Source organism: Sciurus carolinensis, chromosome X (genome assembly GCF_902686445.1).
Source record: "Sciurus carolinensis chromosome X, mSciCar1.2, whole genome shotgun sequence".
NCBI classification, from domain to species: Eukaryota; Metazoa; Chordata; class Mammalia; order Rodentia; family Sciuridae; genus Sciurus; species Sciurus carolinensis.
In genome coordinates, this window is record NC_062232.1 from 30,932,619 (window position 1) to 30,960,603 (window position 27,985).

The following is a 27,985-nucleotide window of genomic DNA, read 5'->3' on the forward strand; positions in this document are numbered from 1 at the left end:
ATAAGGCTTGGCCATATCCCATCAACAGCGCTATTTCTCCTTAGTTCCCTTCAAGAATATAAAAAAAAATCACCAAATAGCCAGGTGTTATGGTGCATTCCTGTAGTCCCAACTGCTCAGGAGGTGAGCGGTTCGCCTGAGCCCAGGAGTTCAAGACCAACCTAGGCAACATAGCAAGACCACCATCTCCAAAACAACAACAAAACTAAATACCTCTTCATTAATTGATGGGTAACAAGGATGTTTAGAAACAGCATCTTTTGACAGACATTTTTCTGCATTGAGTTTAGTTTCCTTAACAATGTACTGTTTAGTTCTTCCCTGAGAATGTACCTATGCTGCATTTACCTCCCCAAAAGTGCAATACATTTATTTCTACTTTATTTATTTAGTTTTCGTGGTGCTAAGGAAGGAACCTAGAGTCTTATGTGTGCTAGGCAGGCACTCTAACACTGAGCCACATCCCCATCATGAATTTTGTGGGTTTATTTTTTCAAATTCAATGAGAAGTGACTACTTTGAAACTTCATAATGGCTCAGTGCCTGAGAACACTCTAAATCTCCTGGACCAGCCATATTATAGGTGTAAACTGAGGGTCTTATCCCTTCAGTGTCTACAGTAGAAGATGAGCCGTGAACATAATGCAGACTTATCTTTCCTATGTCCTCAGAGTTATGTAAATAACCCTACTTCCTTTACTAACTGAAAAACTGTCATCAGTTTACTTTTCAGGTCATTCTCTGTCCACTGAGTGAAATTCAATAGTCCTTGAAAATTCAACCTTTCCCAGTCTAATCTCTAGATCACTGTTTTAAAAAGTTACCCTTTTAAAAGCATCGATTTTTCAAGAGCAATAGGAAGGCTATTAGGTTTGGGGTTTATTTTCCTGTATACCTTTGGGACTGTCCAGTCATTTGTTTATTATGTGATTTATTTTTATTAACTGGATTTTCATTTTAAAAAGTAATGCATGTACTTGGTAAGAACAAAAACAAAAACACGCCCAAATGTACAAACAGATGTAAAATGAGAGGTATGACTTCCTCACCCCTCAGACTCCCAGTCTCTAGTTCATCTCCATAGGCAACCAATTCAACCTACTTCTTCTGAATCTTTCCAGGAACATTCTAAAGATATCCACGAACATGCATGTGTGAATGGAGCATGCGATGCATGCTGTATGCACCATTTTTTATTTGACCGTGTATATTAGGGACCTTTCCACATCAACACATACAGACCTACTTTATTCTTCTCATGGCTAACTATTTCATCATGTGGATGCACTACACTTCATTCAATAAGTGCTGTATCAACAGGCATTTTGGTTGTTTCTAGTCTTGCCATGGTATACAACACTGCCATGAGTAAGTCACTATCTTTGTATGCTTGGAGGAAAAATATTCACTGGAATTATTAAGATAATTTTTAATTTATTTTTAAAATTCTTTTTAGCTATGACAGTAGAGTATATTTTGACGTATTTCTACAAACATGGAGTACATCTTATTCAGATTAGGCTCCCAGTTCTGTGGTTGTACATGATGTAGAGATATTAAGATAATTTTTGAGTTGGGTATAATGGTTCACACCTGTAATCCCAGTGACTCAGGAGGCTGAGGCAGGAAGATCACAAGTTTGAGGCCAGCCTCAGCCGCTTCGTGAGGCCCTGAGCAACTTAGTGAGACCCTGTCTCAAAAATAAAAAATAAAAAGGGATGGGAATGTAGCTCAATGGTAAAACATTCCCAGGTTCAATTCCCAGTACCAAAAACAAAACAAAACAAAACAAAAAAACCTTTTTTTTGATCAATGTTGCCAAATTGTCCAAAAAGGCATCACCTATTGCCTCTCCCTCATCAGAGTATGAGAATGCTCATTTACCTATCAGTTGCCTCTGCTATAAATTTAACTTACCCATTTTTGCCACTCTGCCAGAATAAAAATGCTATCATTTTAATTTGCTTGTTTCTGACTATGAAGATAATTTTTGCATATGGTTTAAGTTTTTTGCATATCATTACATGCACATTCCTTGTTTGAGTCTTTTTCCATTGAATTGCTATTCTTTTTCTAATTAGTTTGTGAAATTTTAAATATTAATATCATCTATTATATATTTTGTCAAAATATGTAAGATCATTCCTCTGTGTTTTCTTCTGTTACAACTTTTATGGTTACTTTTTTGATGCTTAACTATTTTATCCATCTGGAAATTATTTTATTACACTAAATTATTATAGAAATAATACCTTTGAACTCATTTTAATTCTTGTAAGAACAGAGGCCAAGTTTCCTTGGGGGCTGTTGTACTCTTAGTGTCTAACATATTAATTTAGTATCAGCTGTGGTTAAAATATGATCAGTAGTAAATTTCCAACATTTTCTTAGCTCTTATTCCCAGCTTCCTCTGAGAAGATTCTCTAACCTGCCATTTATGATGGATAATAGATCATAGCGAACTTTACTGCGACATCATCAGTTGGGCCACAGTGGTGGAGGTGATGGTGATGGTCAAGGAGTCAGTCTTGACCCTGGTCTCCACTGCTTCCTCCTTACCGCGCTCAGCCTTGGGTAATCCAGACAAATGTATCAGTTCACATTCACCACCTTCCTGTGATGCCCATGTAGGATTTGGCCACCTTTCAACGATCTCCATGTGGAGGAAAATCCACGTGATTGTATGGACAGTAAGTTTCTTTGACTAGTAGTTACCATGCAGTGTCATGCGCAGATACCCCTGAGTTGAAGCTCACCTGTACCATTTGTGTGGAGTCTGGAATTGATAACCACATGGGACTGAGTGAATTTTATTTATTTATTTATTTATTTATTTATTTATTTATTTTGCAGTGCTGGGGATTGAACCCAGGGCCTTGTGCTTGCAAGGCAAGCACTCTACTGACTGAGCTATCTCCCCAGCCCCTGAGTGAACTTTAAAACACTGTTATAGGTTTTGTTTTGTTGTTGATTTTTCTTGCTAATTAGGAATTAGGTGCTTAACCCCTAAGCCACATTCCCCAGCCCTTTTTATTTTTTATTTTGAGACAGGGCCTCGCCAAATTGCTGAGGCTATCCTTGAACTTGCAATCTTCCTGCCTCAACCTCCCAAATTGCTGGGATTATGGCCTGTTTGTTATTTTAAATACATATGAATGTCCTTAAATCTCAGTGGCTCACAATAGCAAACATTAATGTTTTTCTCATTTGTGGAGCAGCTCTGTGTGGATTTAAGTGGTTCCATGTGTGTTCTCACTCTCATTGTTGCCTGAATCATGTTCTCATGGAAAATGCAGAAGCTCCAAAGGACAAATCAAACCATAACACCATATTGAGCTCATCAAGGTCAAGTTGCTTTTTTCCTGCCCATGATAGAACACGACATAGGGTACTGGTAAAGATATGGGCTTAGGAACCTGACAACACTGGGATGGCAGACACTGTTGGATTCATACTAAAAAAACATTTATCTCCTCTTGGTGGTGGACCCAATGCCCACAGCAGAGGCTCCCAGTGCCAAATTTTTTTTCCAGCTTCCCTTATAGCTGGAGATAGCCATGTTGCATAGTTCTGGCCAATCAGACATCAGGAGAACTCTTCTGGATACCCCTGAGAGCTTTCAAACTTCATTTCCTGTTTGAACAAACCACTTAACTTCTTAATACTTCAGTGTTCCCATCTACAAATTGAGGTTAAGTATAATTCACAGAGTAGTTGTATTAGTCAGTTTTTGCTTTGTAACAATCTCAAGTCTCAATGGCGTTCAGTAACAAATATTGATTTTTCTTGCTAATTAGGTCCACAGGTCATCAGGGGTAGCTCTGCTTCAAGCTATGGGTAGGTTTCAGCTCAACTTCATTGCTTCAGGACAATAAAGATGTTACCAGTTCTTTTGAAGCTTCTTATGTGACTAACATTCCTTTGACCAAAGCAATTCACATGACCAACACCATTATTAGGAGACAGATGCTCCAGCTGCAATGGGAAACACCTTGTTTACATGGCAAAAATGTGGATGTACAGTAGAATGGAGTCATTGAATAGTTTTCCAGCCTCTCACCTTCTAGGTGTGTGAATCTAAACAAGTCACTAACTTTTCAGAACTGTAGTCTCTTCATATTCAACTTGGCGATGAGCCCTTCTCTCCCGGTTGGTATGAAGATTAGTCATAAGCCATCTGCCTTTGGAGACCCTCAACAAAAGATAGCCCTTCATTCCCACCCAAGAAGTCTGATTGTTTACTAAATGAGCTTCTCTCAAAAGACAGTTGTATGATTTAATGCTGGCATTCCATGAGGTTCATGAGTAGATGGGAAGTCACTGAGACAATGGCTCCCTGGGGAAGGAGGCAAACCATTTATTCACTAAGCAGGTATTGATTAAATACCTGGAATCATTATTTCAAGGTCATTTTCATGCTTTCATGCTTCAATAAACTGTATTTTTTTTCTCTCTCTTTTTGGCAAATGACCCTTAATTCATTCTGACAAGATCAGAGTTGATTTTGACTTACAGGCTCCCTCTGCTGGAGCAAATTAGCATCCTTGTTCTTAAGACTTAAAGACGCTTTGCCTTTAATTGAAAGCAAATGTAATAAACAAATTGCTGCATTGCTAGACTGTCTTCGTATAATGTTTCTGCTGCTGTGTCCTAAAGTTACCAGTCACAGAAGTATAATACTAACTGGGACTTTGTATTTTTTCAAAACAGAACCTTACAAAGGCACCGAATTTAAAGAATTTGTGAGAGATGTGAATTGTTAATAATAAGCAGGTTCTCAGTTCCTGTGAGTAATGCCCTTGTTATTTCAGTTCTAACCTTCTCAGTTTTGGAACGTCTGGGAGTACTATGGGAAGGCTGTGATGGGCCTCTTTAGAGGTGCTTGCTAAAAGGAAATTATCCTGAGTCACCAGGTTTGTTAGGTTTTGTAGGAGGACTATAATTTTTCATAGAAAAAGTGAGGATGAATGCAAAATCAGCACTTCCCCTGCCATGAGGAACTGCCTGTTCTCTGGACATGCACATCCTCAAGACTATCAAAATGAGATTTCTGTTAATTTACAAAATAAAGTCATTATTCATTGTGGAATGTTCATGGAGTTTCATTTTATTTCTGGCTTGGCAGCATTCCATATATGTCTCTTTCTCCTTTCCTACCTCTTCTTCTTCTTCTTTTTTTATTTAAATGACTTAGTAAAGTGTTCAGTGAATTCTGAATTAAGCAATTCATAGAAGCTTCTATCTGATGGTATAGAGAGGAATCTCACAAAAACACTGGCTCCAATCTATGTGAATCCATAGTAGCAATTCCATTTCTACCATAGCTAAAAATGGTGGTCTCCTATAGTTTTGGAACTCAAAGGATAGTCTGAATCACCACTACTGGTATCACTTGGGAACTACTTAGCAATGCAGAATCCCAGGCCAAACATCAGGCCTACTGGATCAGATGCTGCACTCCAACAAGATTGCCAGGGAATTGGCATGCACATAACAATTTGAGTAGCACTGGTTTAGAGGAAGGAGAAAGAACACAGTAATGCCAACACTAAGATAGGCAATAGTGCTGGCACCTCAGACTGCCATAGCCAGGAATGTCTTACTACTGCATTCCACCGAGGTCTATGAGTAATACCCATGGGCGCAGGGCCAGCCCCACCCATTAGCTTTATAACACTGGGCAGTGAGCCACAGCCCCTGCCCTGAAATCAGAGTTGACTCTCCTTTAGGCTGGGGTTTACTGACTTTGACCTCATGGACTCTGACTTCCTGCACCTACCTGTCTACCCCACCATTGACTTGGCTGACTTATCTGGCTACCATAATATATTTAACTTATTGACTGATTGTCTTTGGTCCAAACTCCTAATTTCTGGACCTTTCCAGCTGGGATATAGCCAGGCTTAAGTGATGACACATCTTACTGTTGAAGCAGTATTTTACCAAAGCCTATAGGTCTTCAGTATTAAAAGCCTTAGATTAGTCACAGCTTTTAAAATTGCAGGCAACAGAGATTCAACTTAAAGTAGCTTAATATCAAAGGGGTGGATGAGGGTCACCCATATGGGTCAGATATCATATCCCTCCCAATATGGCATTGCACAAAAGACAGAGCATCACTTTAGGGTTGTCCTGCCCCGAATATATAAGCTGAATCAAATCGTGAGGAACATTCAGACTGAGGCATATCTTGTAAAACAAATTGCCCATACTCTTTAGAAATTTCAGTCAGGGGGAAGAAAGAAAGGAAAATCTAAGGATCTCTTCCAGATTAATGAAGTCTGAAGGTACATGACAATTAAATGCATTGTGTGATTCTGGATTGGCTCCTGTGGCAGAAAGTGAAATAGCTTTCAAGGGACATCTTCAGGATTATTGGAAAAATTTAAAAATGGATATTAGATAATGATATTATATCCATGTTAAATTTCCTGATCTTTTTTATTTATTTATTTATTTATTTTTCTTTTTTGCAGTGCTGGGGATTGAACCCGGGGCCTTGACTGCTTGCAAGGCAAGCACTCTACGCACTGAGCTATATCCCCAGCCAAATTTCCTGATCTTGGTAGGTGCACTGTAGTTAGGTAAAGAGATTGTGTTTGTTTCAGGGACAATACTGAAGTAGTTCTGGATAAAGGAGCCTCCCAAATAGAATGAAATACAAATGCGGCAGAATATTAACAAAAGATAACCATGGGCAGATGGTTTATGGGAATTTTTGTACCATTCTTGCAAGTCTTTGGAATTATGTACTAAAAATGTATAAAAATAAAAGGGGGAATTATTAGCAGACTACTGGGAAACTTCACAGAATAAAGTGAAGAGATGTGATAAGACTCAGGGTAGGGGGCTGGGGATGTAGCTCAGTGGTAGAGCACTTCCTTTGCATGCCCAAGGGCCTGCGTTCAATCCCCAGCACCACCATAAATAAATAAATAAATAAATAAATAAATAAATACTCAGGGGAGTGTGGGAACCTTCTGAACTGGAAGTGAAGGCTTCATGCTACTGGAACGAACTAGATCTAAATAATCTTCTTTGGGAGTAGTAGTAACATGGAACTTTTGAGCAGGAAAGGACTTTTAAGGTCCTTGGAATATCTCCGCATCATGAATGAGAAAACTGAACTTTATAAGCCAAAGCAATTTGCCCAAGGACTCATAGCCAATTAATATAGTTTCCAACTATAGCTATTTAGGACTCCTTTTCATACTGGCTTATAAAAGGACCCTCAGGAGCTTCAGTGGTATAGTCCATGCAGCACCTGGTACTTACATAAAGGGATCTGCAAAGTTTGTTCTCTTCCTTACATTTTTAAGTTAGACTTTGAGTTGAAGTAAGGACAAAATTAACATAAATGACAAATATGCCATAACATGAATATATACTCTACAAACAAATACCTAAACATCTCCCCTCAGTAGCATGGTCTTTCCACCCCAAATTTTGCCCTCAAATGTGCAGATGAGAAATAAAATGTTTAAATATACAAAAGATCAGTGATTGTCTTCCAATCTTAACTGATATATAAAAATCAGCTAGAAGATTTGAATTTCTCCCTGTTTCATCTAAGTAGGTACATTCTGTCTTTCTCCATGGCATTTTTCTCACTTCATAGAATACAGTGACTCTTGATTGAAAAGGAACACTAATCTAGACTCAATTCTTGGAAATGTCCCTCATGATTTGGAGACTGTGATTGCAGTCCATTTAGAAAGTGTAATATCAGGTAAGGAGGGGTGCCCAGAAGCCATCTAGTCCCACCCATTCCTTTTAAAGGTGAAGTCTGCCTGCAGTTGCTTGCTTAAACAGCACCCCCGCCCTTCATTTCTGGCACCTGTTTCACAGTAAGGAACAGACTTAAACTGGAGTACTATCCATTTGCATATATTGAAATAATTATCATTCAAGCACTTCTGAAATAACAGTATATTTAGAGAAAGCTGAGTATCCTTTAAATATGCTTTCTATAATCTTCTATTACTTTGGTAGAAAAGGCATTTGTGTAGTGGTTAGATAGTCAGGTTGGGAGCTGAGAAACCTTCCTGGACCAATTACCTGCACGACAGCTTTTGAAATAGAATGCAAATCCTAGATGAAGGCTCCTAGGTGGTGGAGCGCAAAATTGAATATATAGTGGCTGAGTGTGTGGTGAGAAGCAATTAATTAAAAAAAGAATTAAATGTGCCTTCCATCACCTGTGTTCAGACATGATCCTGAACAGCTAATGTAAATTTTCAGAGAATATGGATTCCTATCAGTGTGATGACAGACACACTGAACCTCCAAAGTTCCATTTTTCACATTGCCAGCACTAATGGAACCCAGATCTCATTTGGTGTTGCAGTGTTTGATGATAATTACTTGATTTTCCAACTTCTAAGTTTTGACTTGATTTGCCATGGCAAACACCACTGCCCTATGGCAGTGTAAGTCTGCTTGGGAGTTCTGGTTTGCTTTTTTACTGTTTTTTTTTTTTTTTTTTTGGTACCAGGGATTGAACCCAAGGGTGCTTAACCACAGAGCCACAATCCCAGCCCTTTTTATTGTTTTATTTTGAGACAAGGTCTCACTAAGTTGCTTAGGGCCTCTAAATGCTGAGACTAGCCTCAAGCTTGTGTGTAATCCTCCTGCCTCAGCCTCCCAAGTCGCTGGGATTACAGGTGTGCACCACCACAACTGGTTCTAACTTTCTTGATAAAAGAGAATGCATATGGCTGGTGCTGCCCTTTCCTATTCCTTCCTGCCTTGAATGTAAACATAATATCTGGAGTTGCAGCAGCCATTTTGTTCCTATGTGCCAACAGGAGAGAAGGAAGAGGGAATTGCATCATCCTGTCAGATATCACAAGTCACTAAACAATGTCAGCAGTTGATCACATCTGGACTTGTTATATAAGAAAAAATGAGTAAGCCAGTGGAAGTCATATATTCTATTTATTATTTCTATTCTGGACACTTACTTCTGAGGATGCCTTCCCAGGTCAAAATAACCTCATTTCTCTGCAAAATACTGTTCCACTCCTTCTCTGGGTCTTGGCATCCATGTTGAGCTACTTGGCCCTGTTCCTTCAGCTGGAGTAGTTACAACTAGGTAAATAAACCTGACGGAGCCAATTAGATTCTCTCAGGATTTTGAAGTTGGGTTTCAAGTTAATACTGCTGTATGGCCAAAAATGAGAGGTGTGTTAAAACTTGGAAGGTGAGTGAATGAGTATCTTTGTGTGTGTGTGTGTGTTATGTTGTGATGGGATGTCACCTTCAGCCATAAAGAAGTAAAGAAAACAATCCTGCTGAAACTGAAAGAAAGGGCGAGTGAACACTACCTGCCTCCTGGTGTCTTTCTGAGTCCTGGTTGCTCTCAGATCCCTGGAACTTTTCCAGCTTCCTTCCAGAAATTGGGGCAGCACTGTGTGGTTGGTAAGGTTGTGCTGTGCACAAGGGCCAAAATGGGCAGGGAAGTGAAATCCTGCTTCAGTGTTCTGGTCACTAAACCCTGATCTGGGGCTGCATTAGCCCAGGGGTCATGTACTTTTCTGTGTATTTCGTCCACTCAGAGGGAAGCTCACTTTTTCTATTTCACCCAAAGGTATAAGAAAGCCCTTCCTCTGGACAACTAGTAAAGTTGGTGCTACCTACTTACAGCCAAAGGACCTTGACATTCACACAAAGTGTATTAACAAGACAGCTAAGCCATTTGCTCTACCATTTAACAGATATGATGCTCAACACCCTGATTTATTTTTGCTTATTTAGAATTGAAGTATAGTTTACATATAGCAATATGTAGAACTCTTAAATGTATAGCTCGATGATTTGACTGCATACTTAATATTATTATTACCAGATCAAGATATAGAACATTCCCATCAATCCAGAGGGTTCCTTTATCCCAATCAGTGTCACTTGCCCTCCCCTACCGCATACGTGAACTTGTTTTCTCACCTCCATCACCATAGTTTGATTCTGCCTGTTCTTATATAAATGGATCATATAGCAGCTACCCTTTTGTGTCTGGCTTTTGCTCAACATATTCATCCACTGAGGTTGTTGCCACATATCAGTAATTTGTGCTTTTTGTATCACTAAGCAGTATCCCATTGTATGAAAATACCACAATCCATTCATTCATCCATTCACCTGTTAGTGGACATTTAGGATTTCTCAGGTTTTCATTCTTATGAATAAAGCCACTATGGACATTCTTCATTCTTTTCTTCAATGCCAGGAGTTGAACTTAGGGTCTCATGCATGCTAGGCAAGTGCTGTACCCCAATAGACATTCTTTTTTTTGAGGGGGGTACCAGGAATTGAACCCAGAGTGCACAACCACTGAACTACATCCCTAGCTCTTTTCTGTATTTTATTTTGAGACAGGGTCTCACTGAGTTGCTTAGAGCCTTGCTAAGTTGCTCAGGCTGACTTTGAACTTGTGATCCTCCTGCCTCAGCCTCTCAAGTTCCCAAAAGCCGCTGGGGTTACAGGCATGGGCCACCGTGACTGGACCTATGGACATTCTTATACAAGTGGACCTAGGTACTTCATTCCCTTGGACACTGATATACTGTAGTAGAAGTCAAAACTAAACATCTTTACTTTTTATATAAATTATATATACATATACACACACTTAATTATATGCACAAACCTAGATAAATTTTGTTTTGAGTTGTTCCTTCATAGAATAATTAAAGAATAAAAGGTACTTATTTTGTAAGTACTTCTTAACTATTTACATGTTTAATGTACCTGTGCTGTTTATATATAAAGCATGAGGTTACTCTCTTAGTATCATAGAGAAGCATGCTTTTGTTTACAAAGTGGTAAGTGAGCCAGGTACGGTGGCACACCTATAATCCCAGCGGCTCAGGAGGCTAAGGCAGGAGGATCACAAGTTCAAAGCCAGCCTCAGCAACTTAGCAAGGCTGTAAGCAACTTAGCAAGACTCTGTCTCAAAATAAAAAATAAAAAGGATTGGGGATGTGGCTCAATGGTAACAACCTCCTTCCCCCCAGTTAAATTCCTAGTACCAATAAAATAAATTGAAGTGGTAAGTGGTCAGTAGTATTCTGTGTAACAACTATCGAAGCGAATTCATATGGAGGGTACCTGGCATTAAGTTTGTATTTATTAAGTCTAGTCTGTGACTAGGAATAAATCCAGGCAAGCTCTGTGAACCACATAAGATTAAGCTGTGTTCCATGTTCCAGCCACCTGTGCTATTTGCAATACTAAATAGTGCTGGATTTGCAATGCAAAACCCTGTAAAACAGTGTCCGTGTCCCAGCAACACAAATGGAGTTTTTTGTTGTTGTTGTGTTTTATGAGTGTTCAGTCCTACCCCACCCCTCTGACACTTTGGTCTGGAGCCAGGTCTCCATTTCTGAGAATTTCCATGTAATTATGTGCTATAGCAGCTGGCCACTTCTTTCCTGTGTCCATCCTTAAAATTCTGGTGATTGCCCTCAGTTGAATGTTGGAGACTGTGAATGTGTTTCATCTTCTTCTAAACTCTCCCTGGGCAACATGACATGAGGCTAATGATTCAGTTAATACTGATTTCTTTATAAATTCAGTCCCCATTAGTGCTGGTACAGTGGTGCATACATGTAATTCCAGCAGCTCTAGAGGCTGAGGCAGGAGAATCTCAAGTTCAAGGACAACCTCAGCAACTTAGTAAGGCCCTAAGCAACTTAGCGAGGCCCTAAACTACTTAATGAGACCCTGTCTTAAAGTATAAAAGGGTTGAGAGTGTAGCTCAGTGGTTAAGTACCCCTAGGTTCAATCCCAGGTACTGGGAGGGAAAATAAAAGCCCCATTAAAATAATAGAAAATTATGAAGACTGACAGAATATGAGATATTTGGGGAAATAAAATATGGAATAGGATATGAATTTATTCAGACTATCCCACTAGATCACCATGATAGCAAGGGTTTTCCTCTGTTTTGCTCACTGGTGTTCTACTGAGCTACAGCTGGGCTCAATAAATATTTACATACTAAACACTCGGTCTAAGACAAGGACTTTAAGATACTGACTCCCCAGTTTATAAATCCTGCTTTGCTTAGTGCTGGTTATATTTTCCAGCTGCTCACCCAAGCCTGTCTAAGGACCAGAAGTCTCCAGCTTTGTTCATTTGAAAAACCACTTAGAACTTGTGAAAACTCAAATCTAAGAAAGAGCCTGTCGGGAGTTGTTGCCCTTAACAGAGAGAAGCTGTCAATTTGTGACTCTTCTCTCCTCTTTAGTGATAGAGCCAGCTCCTCCGGAAGTTTTCTATTCCTTTCTCCTTCCCCTAGGCATAAAACGAACAGTGAAATCAGCCACAGAGGCACTTTTGTTTGTTATGGCTGCCTGGCTCCTCATCAGGGGATAATGGTGGCAACTTCAGCGCATCTTCATGCTCAGGTCACCTCAGATCTCCTTTTCCAATATGTCCTTTAAGTAGAAAGTGGTTCTATCTGAATTTTATTGTCTATCTCTCCTAAAGATCCCTGGCTAATACTGTTTCCTAAAAGAAACTACAATAATTTTCCCTTTATTTATTTATTTATTTATTTTTTGGTACCAGGAATTGAATCCAGGGGGGCTGAACCACTGAATTACGCCCCCAGCCCTTTTTATTTAGAGACAGGGCCTCATGCAGTCGCTTAGGGCCCTGCTAAGTTTTGCTGAGGCTGGCTTTGAACTTGTGATTCTCCTGCCTCACCTCCGTGTGCCACCATGCCTGGCATAATTTTACCTTTAGAATGCCAGAAAACATAATGTCACCATAACAAAATTGCTTTGGACAGGATCACACAAAGGATAGATTACCTATAATACTTAAATAAGAGAGAAGGAATGGGATACCTACATGTCTATATCTATAAATCATTTACTCAAGATGATATAATGACAAATCTAGAAGTTTGGAATTTCCCTACCATGAATACCCAGCTGCCCCCCAATAGCTTTAGGTTTCATTTTGCACACACACAAGGTACCATTTGTGGACAAAGTAGCACTAGATCACACTGCTTCCCCTAACCTGAGGATTACATTTATTAAAATGTATTTGAAGGTATGGGGCGGGGGGGGGAGAATAGAGATGCAAGCAGTTTTAAAGAATCTTTACTTCCCCTTTCCCATGTCTGACCTTCATTCCCACAGGTGCATGTCAAGAACATAGCAAGCCAGGTGCAGTGGCACACACCTGTAATCCCAGCAACTCAGGAGGCTGAGACAGGAGAATAGCAAGTTTGAGGCCAATCTCAGCAACTTGCCGAGGCCCTAAGCAACTTATCGAGATCTTGTCTCAAAAAACAAACAAGCAAAAAAAGACGAGCTGTAGCTCAGTGGCAGAGCACCCCTGGGTTCAATCCTCAGTACTTAAAAAAAAAAAAAAGCTCAACAAAAGAAATCCTTTCAGCTGGATCTGTTGAAAGCATCTAGGTGAAGGAGCTATTGAAGTTTAAGATGTTGCAAATTGTTCAACTACTGTTCATCTAGGATCATTTTCCTGAATAACTCTGTAAGATGACAGAATAGGCAGTATGTAATGCAGTCACTTAAGTTGAGGAGACAGCCCTTGCTTCAAAAGAAGATAATTGCTTCACAGTATTTGTTGCCCAGGCCTCTATGGCTTTGGGGATTTGAAGATCCACTGTCATGGAGATAGTTGGAGAATGTCCATTGTCTCTGACCTGAAGCAGTATAAGTGGAAGGAATAGAGAGGTCATCCAGGACAATGGCAGCAAAGGTGATGGCGTGTTTTCCCTTCTTGTCTCTGAGCTCTAGGATAGCACTTAATGAGAAAAATCAATCACAAGTAAAGACAGAACTGGAAATTGTATTTTTGAATTTGCCCACTCAGGTAGCCAGCCCCACTTTAAAGAGCTCCAGAGCTAGGTTTCTGTGGAAACAGAGGTGTACATGGGCAAAGAAAAATTGCTTTGCAGGGAAATGCAATGTTTGCAATGTTATTAGGTTGGCACCTTATGGCTGTCCAGTTGATGTGAGGTTGGCTATAAGTAACCCAATGAAAAATGTCTTTAAAAAAGGGATTGCATTTTCTCTCAAAGCAAGGGTCTGGAAATGGGTGGTCTGGTTGTGTTACAGATGCTTGATGATGTCCACAAACCCTAGGATTTTCTCTCCCACCCTCCATCATAGTTTTTTGAATGTTGTCTTATCATCCACATGCTAATTGCCTCATGTTAAGAAACAGCTGTTACTACTTCAGGCCTCACATGTACATTCAAGACAACAAAAAAGGAAGGAGTGGTAACAGCCAAATCCATCCATATTGTTTCCATTTATTATGAAAAAAAAAGCTTTCCATGAAGTTCCTGCAGATTTCCCCATTGATCAAAATGAAGTTGCATTGCCAACTCCCTACAAAGAAGGTAAGGAACAATAGGATTGACGTGTTTGGCTATGGCTAATCGCCATAGCTTAGGGTTGGATCTAACTGTCACCCCAATAAAATTGAGATTTGGTTAGCAAGGCATAAGAAGAGAATGGATGTTGAGTATTTCACCAACTACGTCAGCCACAAATATGTAATCAGAATTGGTCTTTCCAAATAAGAAAAACATTTACTATTTATCTGGATACATGCGAATATTTGTGTCTATATTTTTATTATCTCTAGCAAAGTATCATGCACCCAGTGGGCACTTGAAAAGTTGAACCATAGTACTATAGTTTGAGAATATAGTAATGGTGTACTGATTCAATAGTGGCTTAGAGAAGGGTCTGGTGTAAAATGGTCAACTTACACATCCAGGTTTGTAATGTAGTCATTCACTTTGGGGGTATCAGAAGACTAGTAATTCCAGATATTTAAACAAATGATGTCAAGAGACTAAAAGAGTTCTGGTCCTGCCAGATGCAGTGGCAAATACCAGTAATCCCAGAGATTTGGGAGGTGAGACAGGAGGTTAACAAGTTTGAGGCCAGCCTCAGCAACTTAGTGAGACCTGTGTCAAAATAAATAAGAAGGGCTGGGAATATAAACTTAGTGGTAAAGTGTTCCTGGGTTCAATTCACAGTACCCCACCCAAAAGAGTTCTTGTTCTTTAAGCTTTTAACTAGGAAGAAAGTATTAAGAAAATATGTCTCTTGTTAAAATAAAATGTTCTAGAACAGGACAAATTAAACATGTGATATAGTATCATTGCAAAGGACTTTTGGCCTATTCTAAGAAATTTAACCACTGAAATGGACTATCACAATCACATTCCAGAAGTCTAGCCCAAATGTGTATATGTAGGTTTGCAAATATTTGCCATAAAATATTGAATCACTAAATAACAAAATGTTAAAACCAAAGGCACATTAAAGACCACCTCAGTTGAACTCCTTGTTTTTTCCGAAGAGGAAACTGAGGTCCAGAAAGATTGCTTGATTTGTCTGAAGTCACATAGTTAGCTAGTGACAGAGACTTATCTAGAAATTAGGTAAACTTGAGAGGTATTTTGAAAGAGCAGAGGAACGTGCTTTTGACAAAAGTGGGACATCGCAGGCTACAAGTGTGGCAATGGAAAAATAAAAGTAAATACACAGACATGAAGGGCTTTGCATTAGTAGTTCAAATTACAGGTTTACCACAATTTAGGAATGCAGGAGACCATAAGGTAGTCCTTGGAGGAGAATGAGGCAAGGAAGGTGGGCAATAATAGTTATTTTTTGAGAAATCTCCTGAATGCAAACCTCCAAGGCTGTATGGTTGAATGTGAGTCACTACTGGACTTTAGATGTCCCTTTTCTCTAGTGCTTTCATGTGCTTTATGCCAGGAACTGCACTAAGTGTCTACATGGAATCATTACAGCAACTCAATGAGGTAGGTCTTATTATCACAGCTTTTCACAAATGAGAAAACTGAGGCTTAGAAAGGATAAGCTACTTGCCCAAATCCACACTACTAGAAAGTAGTGAAGCTAAATCTTGGAATAAGGTCTATATCTGACTCCAAAACCCATGTTTTTGATCACTATGCTAGGCTCTTATATTCAAAAGCCAGACTCCTCCAATACCTTAGAGAACCATAGAGTTTGGAGCCCAGAGAGACCTTAGAGGCCCCCTAGTACAGAGCAACCCTTGAGGTTCCTCCCCAACAGCACCACCATGACCTGAAAACTTGTTAGAAATGGCAGGATCTCAGATCCCATTCCATAGCTTCTAACCCAGAATCTCTGAGAGCGAGGCCCAGGAAGCTGTATTTCAACAAGCTCACTAAATGATTTTTAGACACATTAAAATTTAAGACGCACACTGACATAGTGAACAGATTCTAGCCCAGCCCCTTTATTTTATAGATGAGGGAACAGATCTGATGACTTAACTATGGTAATGGTACCAAAGTTGGATCTCAAGCCCAGATCTCCTGATTCCTAGTCTAGTGCATTGTCTACTGTGTTCTGTGATTTCCCCATTACCCTCCCACAAAATGTGCATTGGTGCCTGGGTTGGAAACACTGGCTAGTGTTTAATGGACCTCTGACCTAACAGGGCATGTTCATTCATGTGAACATCTGATATCTCCTTTCCATTCCTCCATGACTCTCACCAAAGGCATTTCTCTATACGCAGGACATTTTCTGTTTGTCTTTCCTTTTATTCTTCATCATTGTCATCCTCTTCCTCCTCCTCATCTTTTTTTTTTTAGTTGTTGATAGACCTTTATTTTATTCACTTATTTATATGTGGTGCTGAGACTCGAACCCAGTGCTTCACACATGCTAGGCAAGTGCTCTGCCACTGAGGCACGACCCCAGCTGCCCTCCTCCTCATCTTAATTATATTATTATCACTTTGCTTTGAAAAACTACTGTACTATTTCATGGCAGTAGTTCTCAACCTTGATTGCAGTTTGTAATCACCTGAAGAGCTTGAAAAGGGTTCCGATGCCAGATCCCAACACCCAGAGAGTTGAATGTCTTTGTTTTGGAGTGTGGCCATGCCATCAGGATTTCTCAAAGCTCCCCAGGTGACTGCAGTGTGCAACCAAACATTGGGAACTGCTTTTTCCTAAGAGTCTCACCACCACCTGAAGAGATAGGTGGGACAAGTGCTGTGATCCCCTTTTTGTAGATAAGGAAGCTCAGGCCCTCAGACAGCGGGGTCTCAGAAGAAGGAAACTATCTAGTGCTATGTGGATTGAGTTAGCACAGGCACTTCTAATGAGTCTTTGAAGTCAGCAGTCAGTTTGCAAGAATGGGGTAAAACCTGTTTTTCTTTTCCGGTTTCCATTGTTTTCTTGGCTTGTGTTTCTTAACATGAGGAGGGAAAAGAAACAACAGTGAAATGGTATCTGGGACCAACTGTTTATCACTGAAATTCCCCACTGGCTTCCTTTAATGACTGAAGAATGATCATCAACTCAAAAACCTGCCCCCATTTCTTATAGTCCAGCATAATCATGGTCAGGAACCATCAGGAAGACCAGATGGAAGGGACTTGCTCATTCTGCACCAGCACACACGCCCCATTTGGAGACTAATTAAGAAAATAACAAACCTGGCCACATTGGCTAAGAGAGCTCCCATTGGGGTTTGTAAATTCGGACATGTTTCCTCCTGCATGCAGCATATTGGTAGAGAATTTCCCATTGTTGCTGCTCTCCTTTCTGGGGAATCTAATCTTTTAAATTATAGCATGCGACATTCTTGCCTGGTGCTCCTTCTTACTTCCCCAATTGTCTTTGGGAACTTCTCACCTTTCCCTAGAGAAATTCCCTGCTGCAGCCACCCTCGGTATTCCCATAATCCTTTGCTACTTCAAGTGTTGTCCATGGCCAGCAGCATCAGCCTTGGCATTATCTAGGGGCTTGTTGGAAACTAGAATCCTGGCCTCACATGATTCCCCTACACATTGGGATTTGAGAAGCATTGTGCTAGCATAGGGTTTCCCCCATCATCTCATAGCTTAAAATGCCCACCCTTCTCACTGCTTCATTTATCCACTTCCTACTCATCCTCCAAAACTCAGTTCATATTTCTTTTCCTTTGTGAAGCCCCCAGTATTTACTGCCAGCCTCTTACTCCTATAGGTCACTGCTTTTAACATTTAAATGAATGCTGAATGTTCCATTATTTAAATGGTTCACATTTTTACTTCGTCTAATTATTTAGAATGCATGTACCTCCAAAGTGCCTTTCATAAGCTTTGCGCCTAAGACTCAAGAATTATTCTGTTTATTAAGATCGTTTCCTGCTCGAACATTTTCACTTAACCTTATTTTGTCTCTCTAAGCTTCCTCCACACTTCCTGTACTCCTGATGTTTTGCCTTAAAGTAGCTCTTCCAAGTTTCTGTCTTCTTAATGCCTTAAATAAACCCCCTCCCACTCTAGAGATGTCCTGAAAGGTCTGGCTTTTCCCTGTAACCTAGTGAGCTCCAAGTGAACTACAACCCCAAAGAGACATTTAAAATAAAAATATAACCACTTGTGAACATTGACTTTGCAAAAAAAAATTCCCTAACATTATTTTAATTTGCAATAATTTAGACTGACAATTTTTTTTAAATAAATTTATTTGGGGGGATGGGATATTATTCTACTCTACCCTGGTGCCCACAGAAAATGAAGGATTGTCTTGAGCTCTCTCATGTAGGTCATGCCATATGATGATATTTCTTTTACTGGTCCCAGGCCCTGAGACAAGAGACCAGACTTTGAGGCTTCCATCTTCCTGAGTTCTAGGAAGGAGCGGGATACATACATCCTAACTACCTGTAGATCTCAAACCTGTCTGGAGGTGTAGAGCATTTCTTCTAGGACTTGGCACAAAAAGGTGTAGGTAGGGGAACAGGAACTCCACATTGATTTTCAAGTTCTCAGCTTCCTTTTCAAGTCAACCCCTCCCACCTTAAACAGCTTATATGTCCATCCTGATTCTGCATATTCTGCAAGGCTATTGTCATGTGGTATCAACTTGAAATCCTAAAAATACCCAGGCTCTTACAGCTGAAAAGCCTTTCCCTCGAAACTATTGCCATGGAAATCAAGATGTTCATCAGTGGTCAAGTGGCTTGTTTCTTTATCTGAGCAGAAGCCTTCACAACCACCAAAATGGAGAGATAAAAAGTAATTGGATGAAATAAATTGCTTGAGAAAAACACCTAAGCAAATAGCAAATTCTTAGTCTGTTACATGTGTGTTTGGTGTGATAGTGGAGTGACTTTCTGCATTCTATGTAGATGGGCACTGGAGGCTTTTGGGGACTATTGCTTGATAATGTTGGTGGTAGTTGAGCACGACCTGGGATGGGAAGTCTAGAATCTCCTGGCAGTTGTTTCAGACTCAGTAAGGATTTGGCTGCCAGGATAGCTTGAGAGATGTAGTACAACACTAATAATTCATATTCCCTGAATTGCCACCCCAAGACACCTATTCCCTATATCATAAAGATCTTTAGTTTTGTTTTTCCTATTCCCCACCCCCCCCCCCAAAAAAAGAATGGGGGGGTGGTTTACAACAAAAATGTATAAATACAATGAAACCATTAACCATTCAACCAATGATTAAGGCTTAGGAAGAAAAATGTTTATAGGAAAACCTCTAAAGAAAGTCACTGTACTAATTAACTCTGATTCTTGGCATTCACAATTAAGACAAAACTCTTGCTTGTCCCTGTGTGAAAAAACAAAGCTTATCAATTTGTTAGATGGGGTGAGCAATATCTTCAATAACAGTTAATGAAAATTTGTCTATTTCTTCTATCAACCTTTCCTTCATATAGAAACCCAGGAAACCCATAGTTAGAAAAAAAAATCTATGGGAAATCAACTTTATATGATCCAAATATGCAGTGTTGTTGGGACCTAACCAAATATTGGGGAAATTTAAGATTTCATAGATAACATTTTTAGTTCAGTACTTCTCAAACTTTAATGTTCATGCATACCTCTTGCTAATATTGTTAAAATTCAGTGGAACTGGGGTCTGGACATCTGCATTTCTACCAGGCTTCTTGGTGATGCCCAGGCTAATGGTCCATGGACCACATTTTGAGAAGCAGATACCTCTCAGATCTCAGTTACCTCAATGGGGCTTTTGACAGAAGTTTGAGGATAAATAATAATAAGTCCCTTCATGAACTTTGATGCAGGCATCTTTGTTATTTGGGCTGAAAGAATAGCATGGTATGGTGCCTGCCTCTCATGCTGGAGGCCCGGGTTCGAGTCCTCAGCACTGTGGGATTGTGGAAATAGAATAGCATGGTAGGTAGCAGAGCTCATATATGTATGTGGAAGGTGGAAGAGTCAAAAATGAAAGTGTTGACTTTATGTCTGTGCCTGTTCTAGTTAGGCTCTTATTACAAAAACAAAGAAAACAAAACAAAACAAACAACAACCACAAAAATCCTAAGACTTTCTCAAATGACTGAAGAGGAGGGATAGGTGACAGGGATATGTGTTGTATGGAAACTTGGCAGGAAGCCCTAAAGGAAGTAACACTAAACTGTTAGTAACTAAGGGAGCTTTAAGGACCAGCTGCCTTTCTCTAAAGTTCTTTCAGTATCTTTGTTTCTCTTAGTGTATCTTCCCTAGTCCCCTTTCACTTTCACTATTGGGTGATTTACTCTGTCATTCCCCCTCTCAGCTCCTGCCTAATCCCACTAAACCTCAGTTTGCACATGGACCCAGCTCCACCTCCTGACCTGTGTTCACCATCAGCTGTGATTGCTGACAGCTTCATAATTTTTTTTGAACACTCATTTCAAATTGTTGAGAAAGAAATTCGATTGGCATAGTATGCCTTGAGATACTGGCACACCCAGGCCTTGGCTACCATTATCTGTGGATTCAATCAGTACTTCAGTACTGATCAGGGACGAGCAGTAGGTATTTGATGCCTAGAAAAAGAAATATAGTTAGCAAAGTTTGCCACCCCAGAGGGCTGTGGGTAGGACACTTGTCTTGGGAAGGGGTTAGCAGTGAGGCAAGCTTTCTGTGGCTTGGTCCATTTTATTCATTTCCTTAATTGAAGGTCAACTCTCCTCTGCATGGAGGTGACTCAGGCAGGGCCAAGAAACATACTTGTGCTTTATTGCTGTCTGGGTTCTTCATACATAGAGATCAGCCTAATAGAAATATTTTACAGGGTCAGTTACAATAATGAAACTGTTTAAACTAAAGCACCACAGATTGGCTTTGTATTTTTGAGATTCTTAATTTAGTTTAATTCAGTACAAAAAAATAAGTTCTAAAGGATGTGATCTATCCAAAATATCGACACACGGATAGACACAGGAGATAGAATTTGGACCTGTTTTGGCAAAGGGAGCTCCCCTCTGCCATCTGCAGTCACTTTTAACCCCCAGGAAGTGCCACTCCCTCATTCCCAGGACCTCAGAGTGTTTGAAAGCACGGAGGCCATCGTTTTGAAGGGAATGAATGTGCTCATGCGTGAGTTCCTGTGTGCTCTGAACAGGAAATGGAGGGATGTTTGAGAAAGCAAATGAAAGAACAAGATCCAGCCCCTACCCCTGAGTCTCATCTCCCTTTTTCTTTCTGTTCTGTTTGTTCAGGGGGGAAAAGAGGGGCACATTCTTTCTTAGTGTTCCCCACACACAGACTTTTAATGAGCACTATTTTCTGTTCTTATTCGCTGATCAATAAACTCAAGGGTAGGTCTTGTCTGTTTCCAGAGATAAAGAACTGCATGCATAACTGGTCTCTATCCAGCCGAACAAGCACCGGTTTCTCTTTGTTTTTCACAGTGTTTCTGAGAGATAAGAGGAAACCACCCAGACATGATGCATGACCAGAGGAGGTTTTGAAATAATATTTTATAAACTCATTCCCCATTCTGGGCTGTGCATCAGGGATGGAAAGAATGGGGGAGGACAACACATAATAACAAGTTGACTTTTTTTTTCTGGATTAAAAATAAGCAAGCAAACACATATGAACATGGAAAACGTATGAATAAATGTTCAACTGAGGAAAGAATAAGCCAATTTTCAGTTATAGGAATGAAAGTCAAATAGAATTTTAGTAATACAAATGAGTACATCCTGAAAATTCAGTGACTGTTTCCTACTACAAAAACTGCTTCTGTCGTGTGGATTCAAAATCAATATCAGCCAAGCAGGACCTGCATACGGTGGAAGAGGAAGCTATCTGCCCAGAAAAATATGGGATGGAGCCAGGATAGAATCCTATTAAGTGCATGTCCTTCAAGGCTCTGGCAGGTTTCTAGGAGGTTACACAGGATGGAGAGGTTGATTTGAGATTAAGGATGTAAGATTTTAAGTAGAGTAAGACTCAATGTAAGATGAGTTGGTCCTGATAAAAGCACAGTAAATTAGTGTTTTCAATAGCAAATGAAAATTCGGTAAGAATTTGAATGAGTAAAGGTAGGAAATCATTTGGGAGAAGTTTGCTATTGGACTAAGGAAAGACCTGGGACTTATTCCACTTTAAAGTGAGGATGTATAAGAAGATAGGATCTTCAAGAATGGTAAGCAAAAAAAGAATGGTAAACAAGCCAGACATGGTGGTGCATTCATCTAATCCCAGTGACTTGGGAGGCAGAGGCAGGAGGATGGCAAGTTTGAGCCCAGCCTCAGCAACTTAGCAAGACCCTAAGCAACTTAGCGAGACCCTGTCTCAAAATGGAAATTTTAAAAAGGCTTGGGAATGTGGCTCAGTGGTTAAGCGCCTCTGGTACCAAAAAAAAAAAAAAAAAAAAAAAAAAAAGAATGGTAGGTGGAAAACCATGATATACTTGTTTCTGAGCAGAGGGATGAAAACTGAGGAGAAAATAAAATGCTGGTGAAGTTGAGCGATATTTCATTGTCAACATTAAATTCCCTACATTACTATTTCTTTCCATCTCTAGGTTTATGAATTTTAATTCCTCTGTTTTAGACTTTTATCTGTATTCCATCTCCATCACTGGATAGTAGGTTGTGAGTGTGTGTGTTGGTGGCGGGAGGGTAATGTGTCCCCTGCTTTCTACAATCTCCCCATAATACCTAAGGTGGGGTTTTATTAGAATAGTAGCTCAATAAAAGTATATGGCATAATTAATGAATAGTTTCCTCCTCAAGTAATTTTTTCCCCAATCAAGTGCTATATTTGAGGACCAAAAAACCCTGAATATTTTACCTTTTTAATATTGGGTAAATTAAGAAAGGAAGTTGTGACTTAAATCATTAGGACCTATTTCAAAAGGAATTGGTGGCTCTCATGCCACATTTCAGGTAGGAAAATGAGATGTGTGAGTCTTAGGAGAGAGACCACAATCCAATGGACTTTTCCTTGATCCCAGATTCATTCGATCAAGCTGAACTTTAGGTGACTTGTTTTATTCTGGTTAATCAGACTAGTACCTTTCCTTTGTGAGTCTGACTTTTGGAAAGGTTGATTTCATGAGAGCAGGAGTATTCTCCATCATGATCACTATTGTATTGCCAATATCTAGAACAGGCTTTGGGAAATAGAGTAGGGGCCTAAGAAATATTTGTGGACTGAACATGGACATGCCCATCTGTAATCCCAGTGACTCTGGAGACTGAGGCAGGAGTATTGCCAAGTCCAGGCCAGCCTCAGGAACTCAGTAAGGCCCTAAGTAACTTGGTAAGACCTTGTTTCAAAATAAAAAATCCAAAGGGCTTGGGATGCAGCTCAGTGGTAAAGTACCCCTAGGTTCAATCCCCAGTACAAAAAAACTAAAAAAGAAAGAAAGAGGGAAGGAGAGACAGAATGAAGGAAAGAAGGGTGGGAGGGCTCTGCTTTCCATACCAATTAATCTGACACCCACTTACTCACTCATCAGTTGCCAATGGTCCCCTCATGTTCTGCATTAGATACAAAATGATGAGATGTCACCGTGTGCGCTCAAAAAACTGATCATCCAGTGGGAGACACCTAACACAGCAGGTGGTAAGTGCTTCACCAGAGCAAGAGGCCTAGTGATATGGGAGCTTGCCAAAGGGAGCATCCAATCTGCCCCTGAGGAAGGGCAGGACACAGCGCAGTGCGAACCTGAGCAGAATCTTAATGCCCTCCATGATACTTTGAAGACTTGAGCACATTTTAACCTCTGTAGTCCTAAAACTGTGGATAGATGGAACAAAAAGTGGAGCGCTGCAAGTGCTTGCATTTTAGTCATTGTCTATTCCATCCTTTTGATATTAGAAGCTATTTTGCCTTAGCACCTTTGGGCTCTGGTTTCATTCAGGGAATGCAAATGGCTGCAGTGAGTCTGTCATGCAGCAGCTTGTCATAGAGTCATGGCTTTATAAGCACAGTCCAAATGACATAAATTGAAGGCCTGCTGATTGAGCTAGACCTGCACCATACTGTATACTAGGAGTAACAGCTTTGTTAAGCATGATCCATTAGCACCACTATTTGTTCTTTTCTGAGCAAATTCTTGTTCCTGTGACGAGGATTAATGATAGAACAGCCATCAGGTGGTCTTTGCATTTTGTAACAGCCTACAGCAGTAAAGGTGTGTGTTTTCCATCAAAACAGTGAATTTTCTGAAGAGGGTAGATAAACTTAACCTCAAGGGGAGACTCACTGGTTAAAAAAAAAATAGCTGCAATGGTCTGAGCTTATTTAGGTATAGGAAAGAATGTTGGGCGTATGCTGATGGATTTCTGAAGCAAGAAAATCTAATGTCTGAGGAGATAAAGGATCCTGCTTTGACTTCTGCTTCTTTATTTCCTTACTCAGGTACTGACCCCGGCACAGATCAAATCACTTTGCCAGGCAATTCTGGACTCAGGGAAGCAATATGCTACGAAGAAGAGGAAACCATTCCCCCTGATGTATTCTTACTATGGAACTGAATACTTGGGTGAGTGAGGATGTTGGCATAGGCCTCTATAGTGTAGTGGGAGTCTCTAATGTTGACACTGGATGTTTTGTTTTTGCCATAGACTATCACTAGATTCGTTAAAAGGAATACTTAAAAATGTCATTTAAAAGCAAATATACCCAAAGCATTTAAAAATCAGCATACTATAGTGACATGGCCACATCAGTGTTAATAGCAGCTCAATTTGCAATAACTAAGCAATGGAACCAACCTAGATGACCTTCAAAGGATGAATGGACAAAGAAAATGTGGTGTTTATATACACAGTGGACTATTACTCAGCCACCAAGAAGAATGAAATTATGGCATTGGTTGGTAAATGAATGGAACCGAAGACTATCATGCTAAGTGAAATAAGCCAATCCCAAAAAAACAAAGGCCGAATGTTCTCTTTGATGTGAATGCTAACACACAATAAGAGTAGGGGGGATAACAGAAGTTCACTGGATTACACAAAGGAGAATGAAGGGAAGGGAGAGGGGATGGGAATGGGAAAGACAGTGGAAAGAATGGGACATCACTTTCCTATGTTCATATATGAATACATGACCAGTGAAACTCCACATCATGTACAATCACAAGAATGGGAAGTTACACTCCGTGTATGTGTAATATGTCAAAATATACTCTATTGTCATGTATATCTAAAAAGAACAAATAAAAATAGAAAAGCAGATATCAATGAATATTACAAACAATAATTTAGTATTTGGTTTCATAGTCTGCTGGACAGAAATGGAGCTATTTTAACAATTAATTTCACCCGATATTGAAAGTCTCATCAGCCTTTTTTTTTTTTTTGAGACAGGATCTCACTACATTGCCCAGGCTGGCCTCAAACTCCTGGGCTCAAGAGATCCTCCCACCTCAGCCTCCTAGAAGTGTGCACCACTGTGCCCAGCCTACTTTGCTGAAAGATTATGAACAATTTTCACACTGACTGCAAGTAGTGTCTCTGCATAGGGAAATGGGATTCGGTCATTAACATTTTGAAGTTTTTAGTACTAGTCAATTAATAGTAGACTCTTGAATCACAGGGAGTAATTTTGAACTCTTAGCCACAAACTGGGTAAATTAGTTACTCCCCTTTAGAGTCCTTGCACTCCTGAGCAAGATTTACAAGGTAGACCACTTGCCTCTTTCTCCAGACTCAAGCTTCTGTCCAACAGTCTCCCACATACAAAGTGTCCTCATATTTTGATACCTTTGTGCATGTTCCTTTTGCCTAGAACACTACACTTCCTCCAACCCCTTCATCTGCCTGTTATTACAGAGACCTCAAGACTCTGCACCAAAGTCATGAGATCTGTTGAGATATTTTCTGTGCTTCAGGCAAACAGGGTGTTGAAAAACATTCATGTGTTTCAGGTTTTCCACTGAAGCAAACTGGGTAACATTACTTCATCCTGCCCACACTTTTATTGGGGCTCCTCATCATATTACACTGTAATTAGTGGCTTACTGGTCCAACTGCCTTAGTGGGCTTTGGGCCTCTTCTGGAATGGGGACTGACTTACTTTTTTTTTTTTTTTTTTGCAGTGCTGGGAATTGAACCCAGAGCCTTGTGCTTGACAGGCAAGCATTCTACATGCTGTGCTATATCCCCAGCGCTTACTTTGTTTCTTTGTGATCCCTAGACCTCTGCCACAGAACCTGCACATAATGAGGATACCCAAATGAATGAATGAGTGGCTAATGAACCACTTTAATGAGAGTTATCTCAAAACACCTTTCAGTTCCCGTCTAAGTTTGCCTGCAGTGAGACCCCAAGACAGAAGGATTTGAGTTTAAAAAGTTTATTTGAAAGATGATTCCAGAAAGCATGGATAGAGGAGTGAGGACATGAAACAAGGAAGGGAAGGATACTGAGTGTGCAATAATGAGCATCTGTGGCCAACTGAGGCCCAGTTCCCCTGGGGATTCTTAGAGAACGTATAGAACAGGCCTCTGAAATTGTCTCACTGCAGAGTTGAGGAAACTGCTATTCATCCACCAACTCCCTACTTTATTGGTCAGCTGCTCCAGAGGTGTTAATTCCCTAGTAATTCTGCCCTGTCCCTTGAGCTGGGCATACCTCTGTGGCCAGAGAAGGCCTCAGGCAGAATGATTGGTATTTGAAGTAGGAAGGGCAGGCAGGTGTACTTGAATGGAGAGCATGGCAGGACATTGATAGTGTCTGCTCTGGTCCCCTGATAGAGCTATTCCTTTCAGTTTTGAGATTTTTGTTTTTTTAGAGAAATTAGCTGTAGATTCTCTTGTGTCAGGCTAGCTCATACTTGAGGTAAGGGCGCAGAGTCAAGATCCAGACTCCAGGAGGTGGGTAGAAGCAGGCTTGTGGGGAGCAGCCTGTAACTCATTTATTGCAGTAACAGCTATACATTTTATAGGTTTCTTGCCCAATCACAATGTGCCACAGGGGATCAGACCACCAGGTTCCTATACGGGTTCCCTTGGTAACACTAGGTCAACTTGGGGCAGTTGTTTACTTTCCTAGGTAGCCAAAGCAGAACGCTCTTCCCTGCAAGTTTTCCTTACATACTTGAGACATTCACTGCTGCCAGCCAAGAACTAGGATTTCTCCCAAAAATTAGCATTCTGGCCCTTGATGTAGCTAGCACAAACCAGATAGCATAAACACTTTCCTGAAAAGCAAACTTTTCCTGACAATTCCAAATCCAGTGAAACAAAGGTACTTTGAAACTTCATGACCAAATTTTTCACTTTGTTTTGGTACTGGAGACTGAACCCAGGGATGCTTAAACACTGAGCCACATCCCCAGACCTTTTAAGTTTTATTGATATATTTATTTTTTAGTTTAGAGACAGGGTCTCACTGAGTTGTTTATGGCCTTGCTAATTTGCTGCAGCTGGCTTTGAACACGCACTCCTCCTGCCTCAGCCTCCCAAACTGCTGGGATTATAGGCATGCTCTACTACATCATGACCAAATTTTAAGAGCAATAGAATTTTTTACCAGATACAACCATAAGACTGTTTCTGGAGAGTTCCAAGTATGGCAAAGTGAAAGGTGAATGAATGCAAAGAAAAAGTTTTAAAATTAGAAAGCCGAGTTTTAATAGCAATTCCTTGGAATATATTAACCCCAGTACCACTAATTAAGACTCTCTTAATGAATGAAAACTCCTAAGGAACTGGGCTG

General features: G+C 40.2%; 1 protein-coding gene across 1 annotated transcript in view; it reads left to right on the top strand.

Moving 5' to 3' along the window:
- Lancl3 (LanC like family member 3) overlaps positions 1 to 27,985 on the top strand; it is a 98,832-nt gene that overhangs the window by 51,578 nt on the left and 19,269 nt on the right. Inside the window, exon 2 of the mRNA XM_047536171.1 lies at positions 24,681 to 24,804. Coding sequence (XP_047392127.1) covers positions 24,681 to 24,804 — 124 coding nt within the window. The remainder of the gene's footprint in view (positions 1 to 24,680; positions 24,805 to 27,985) is intronic.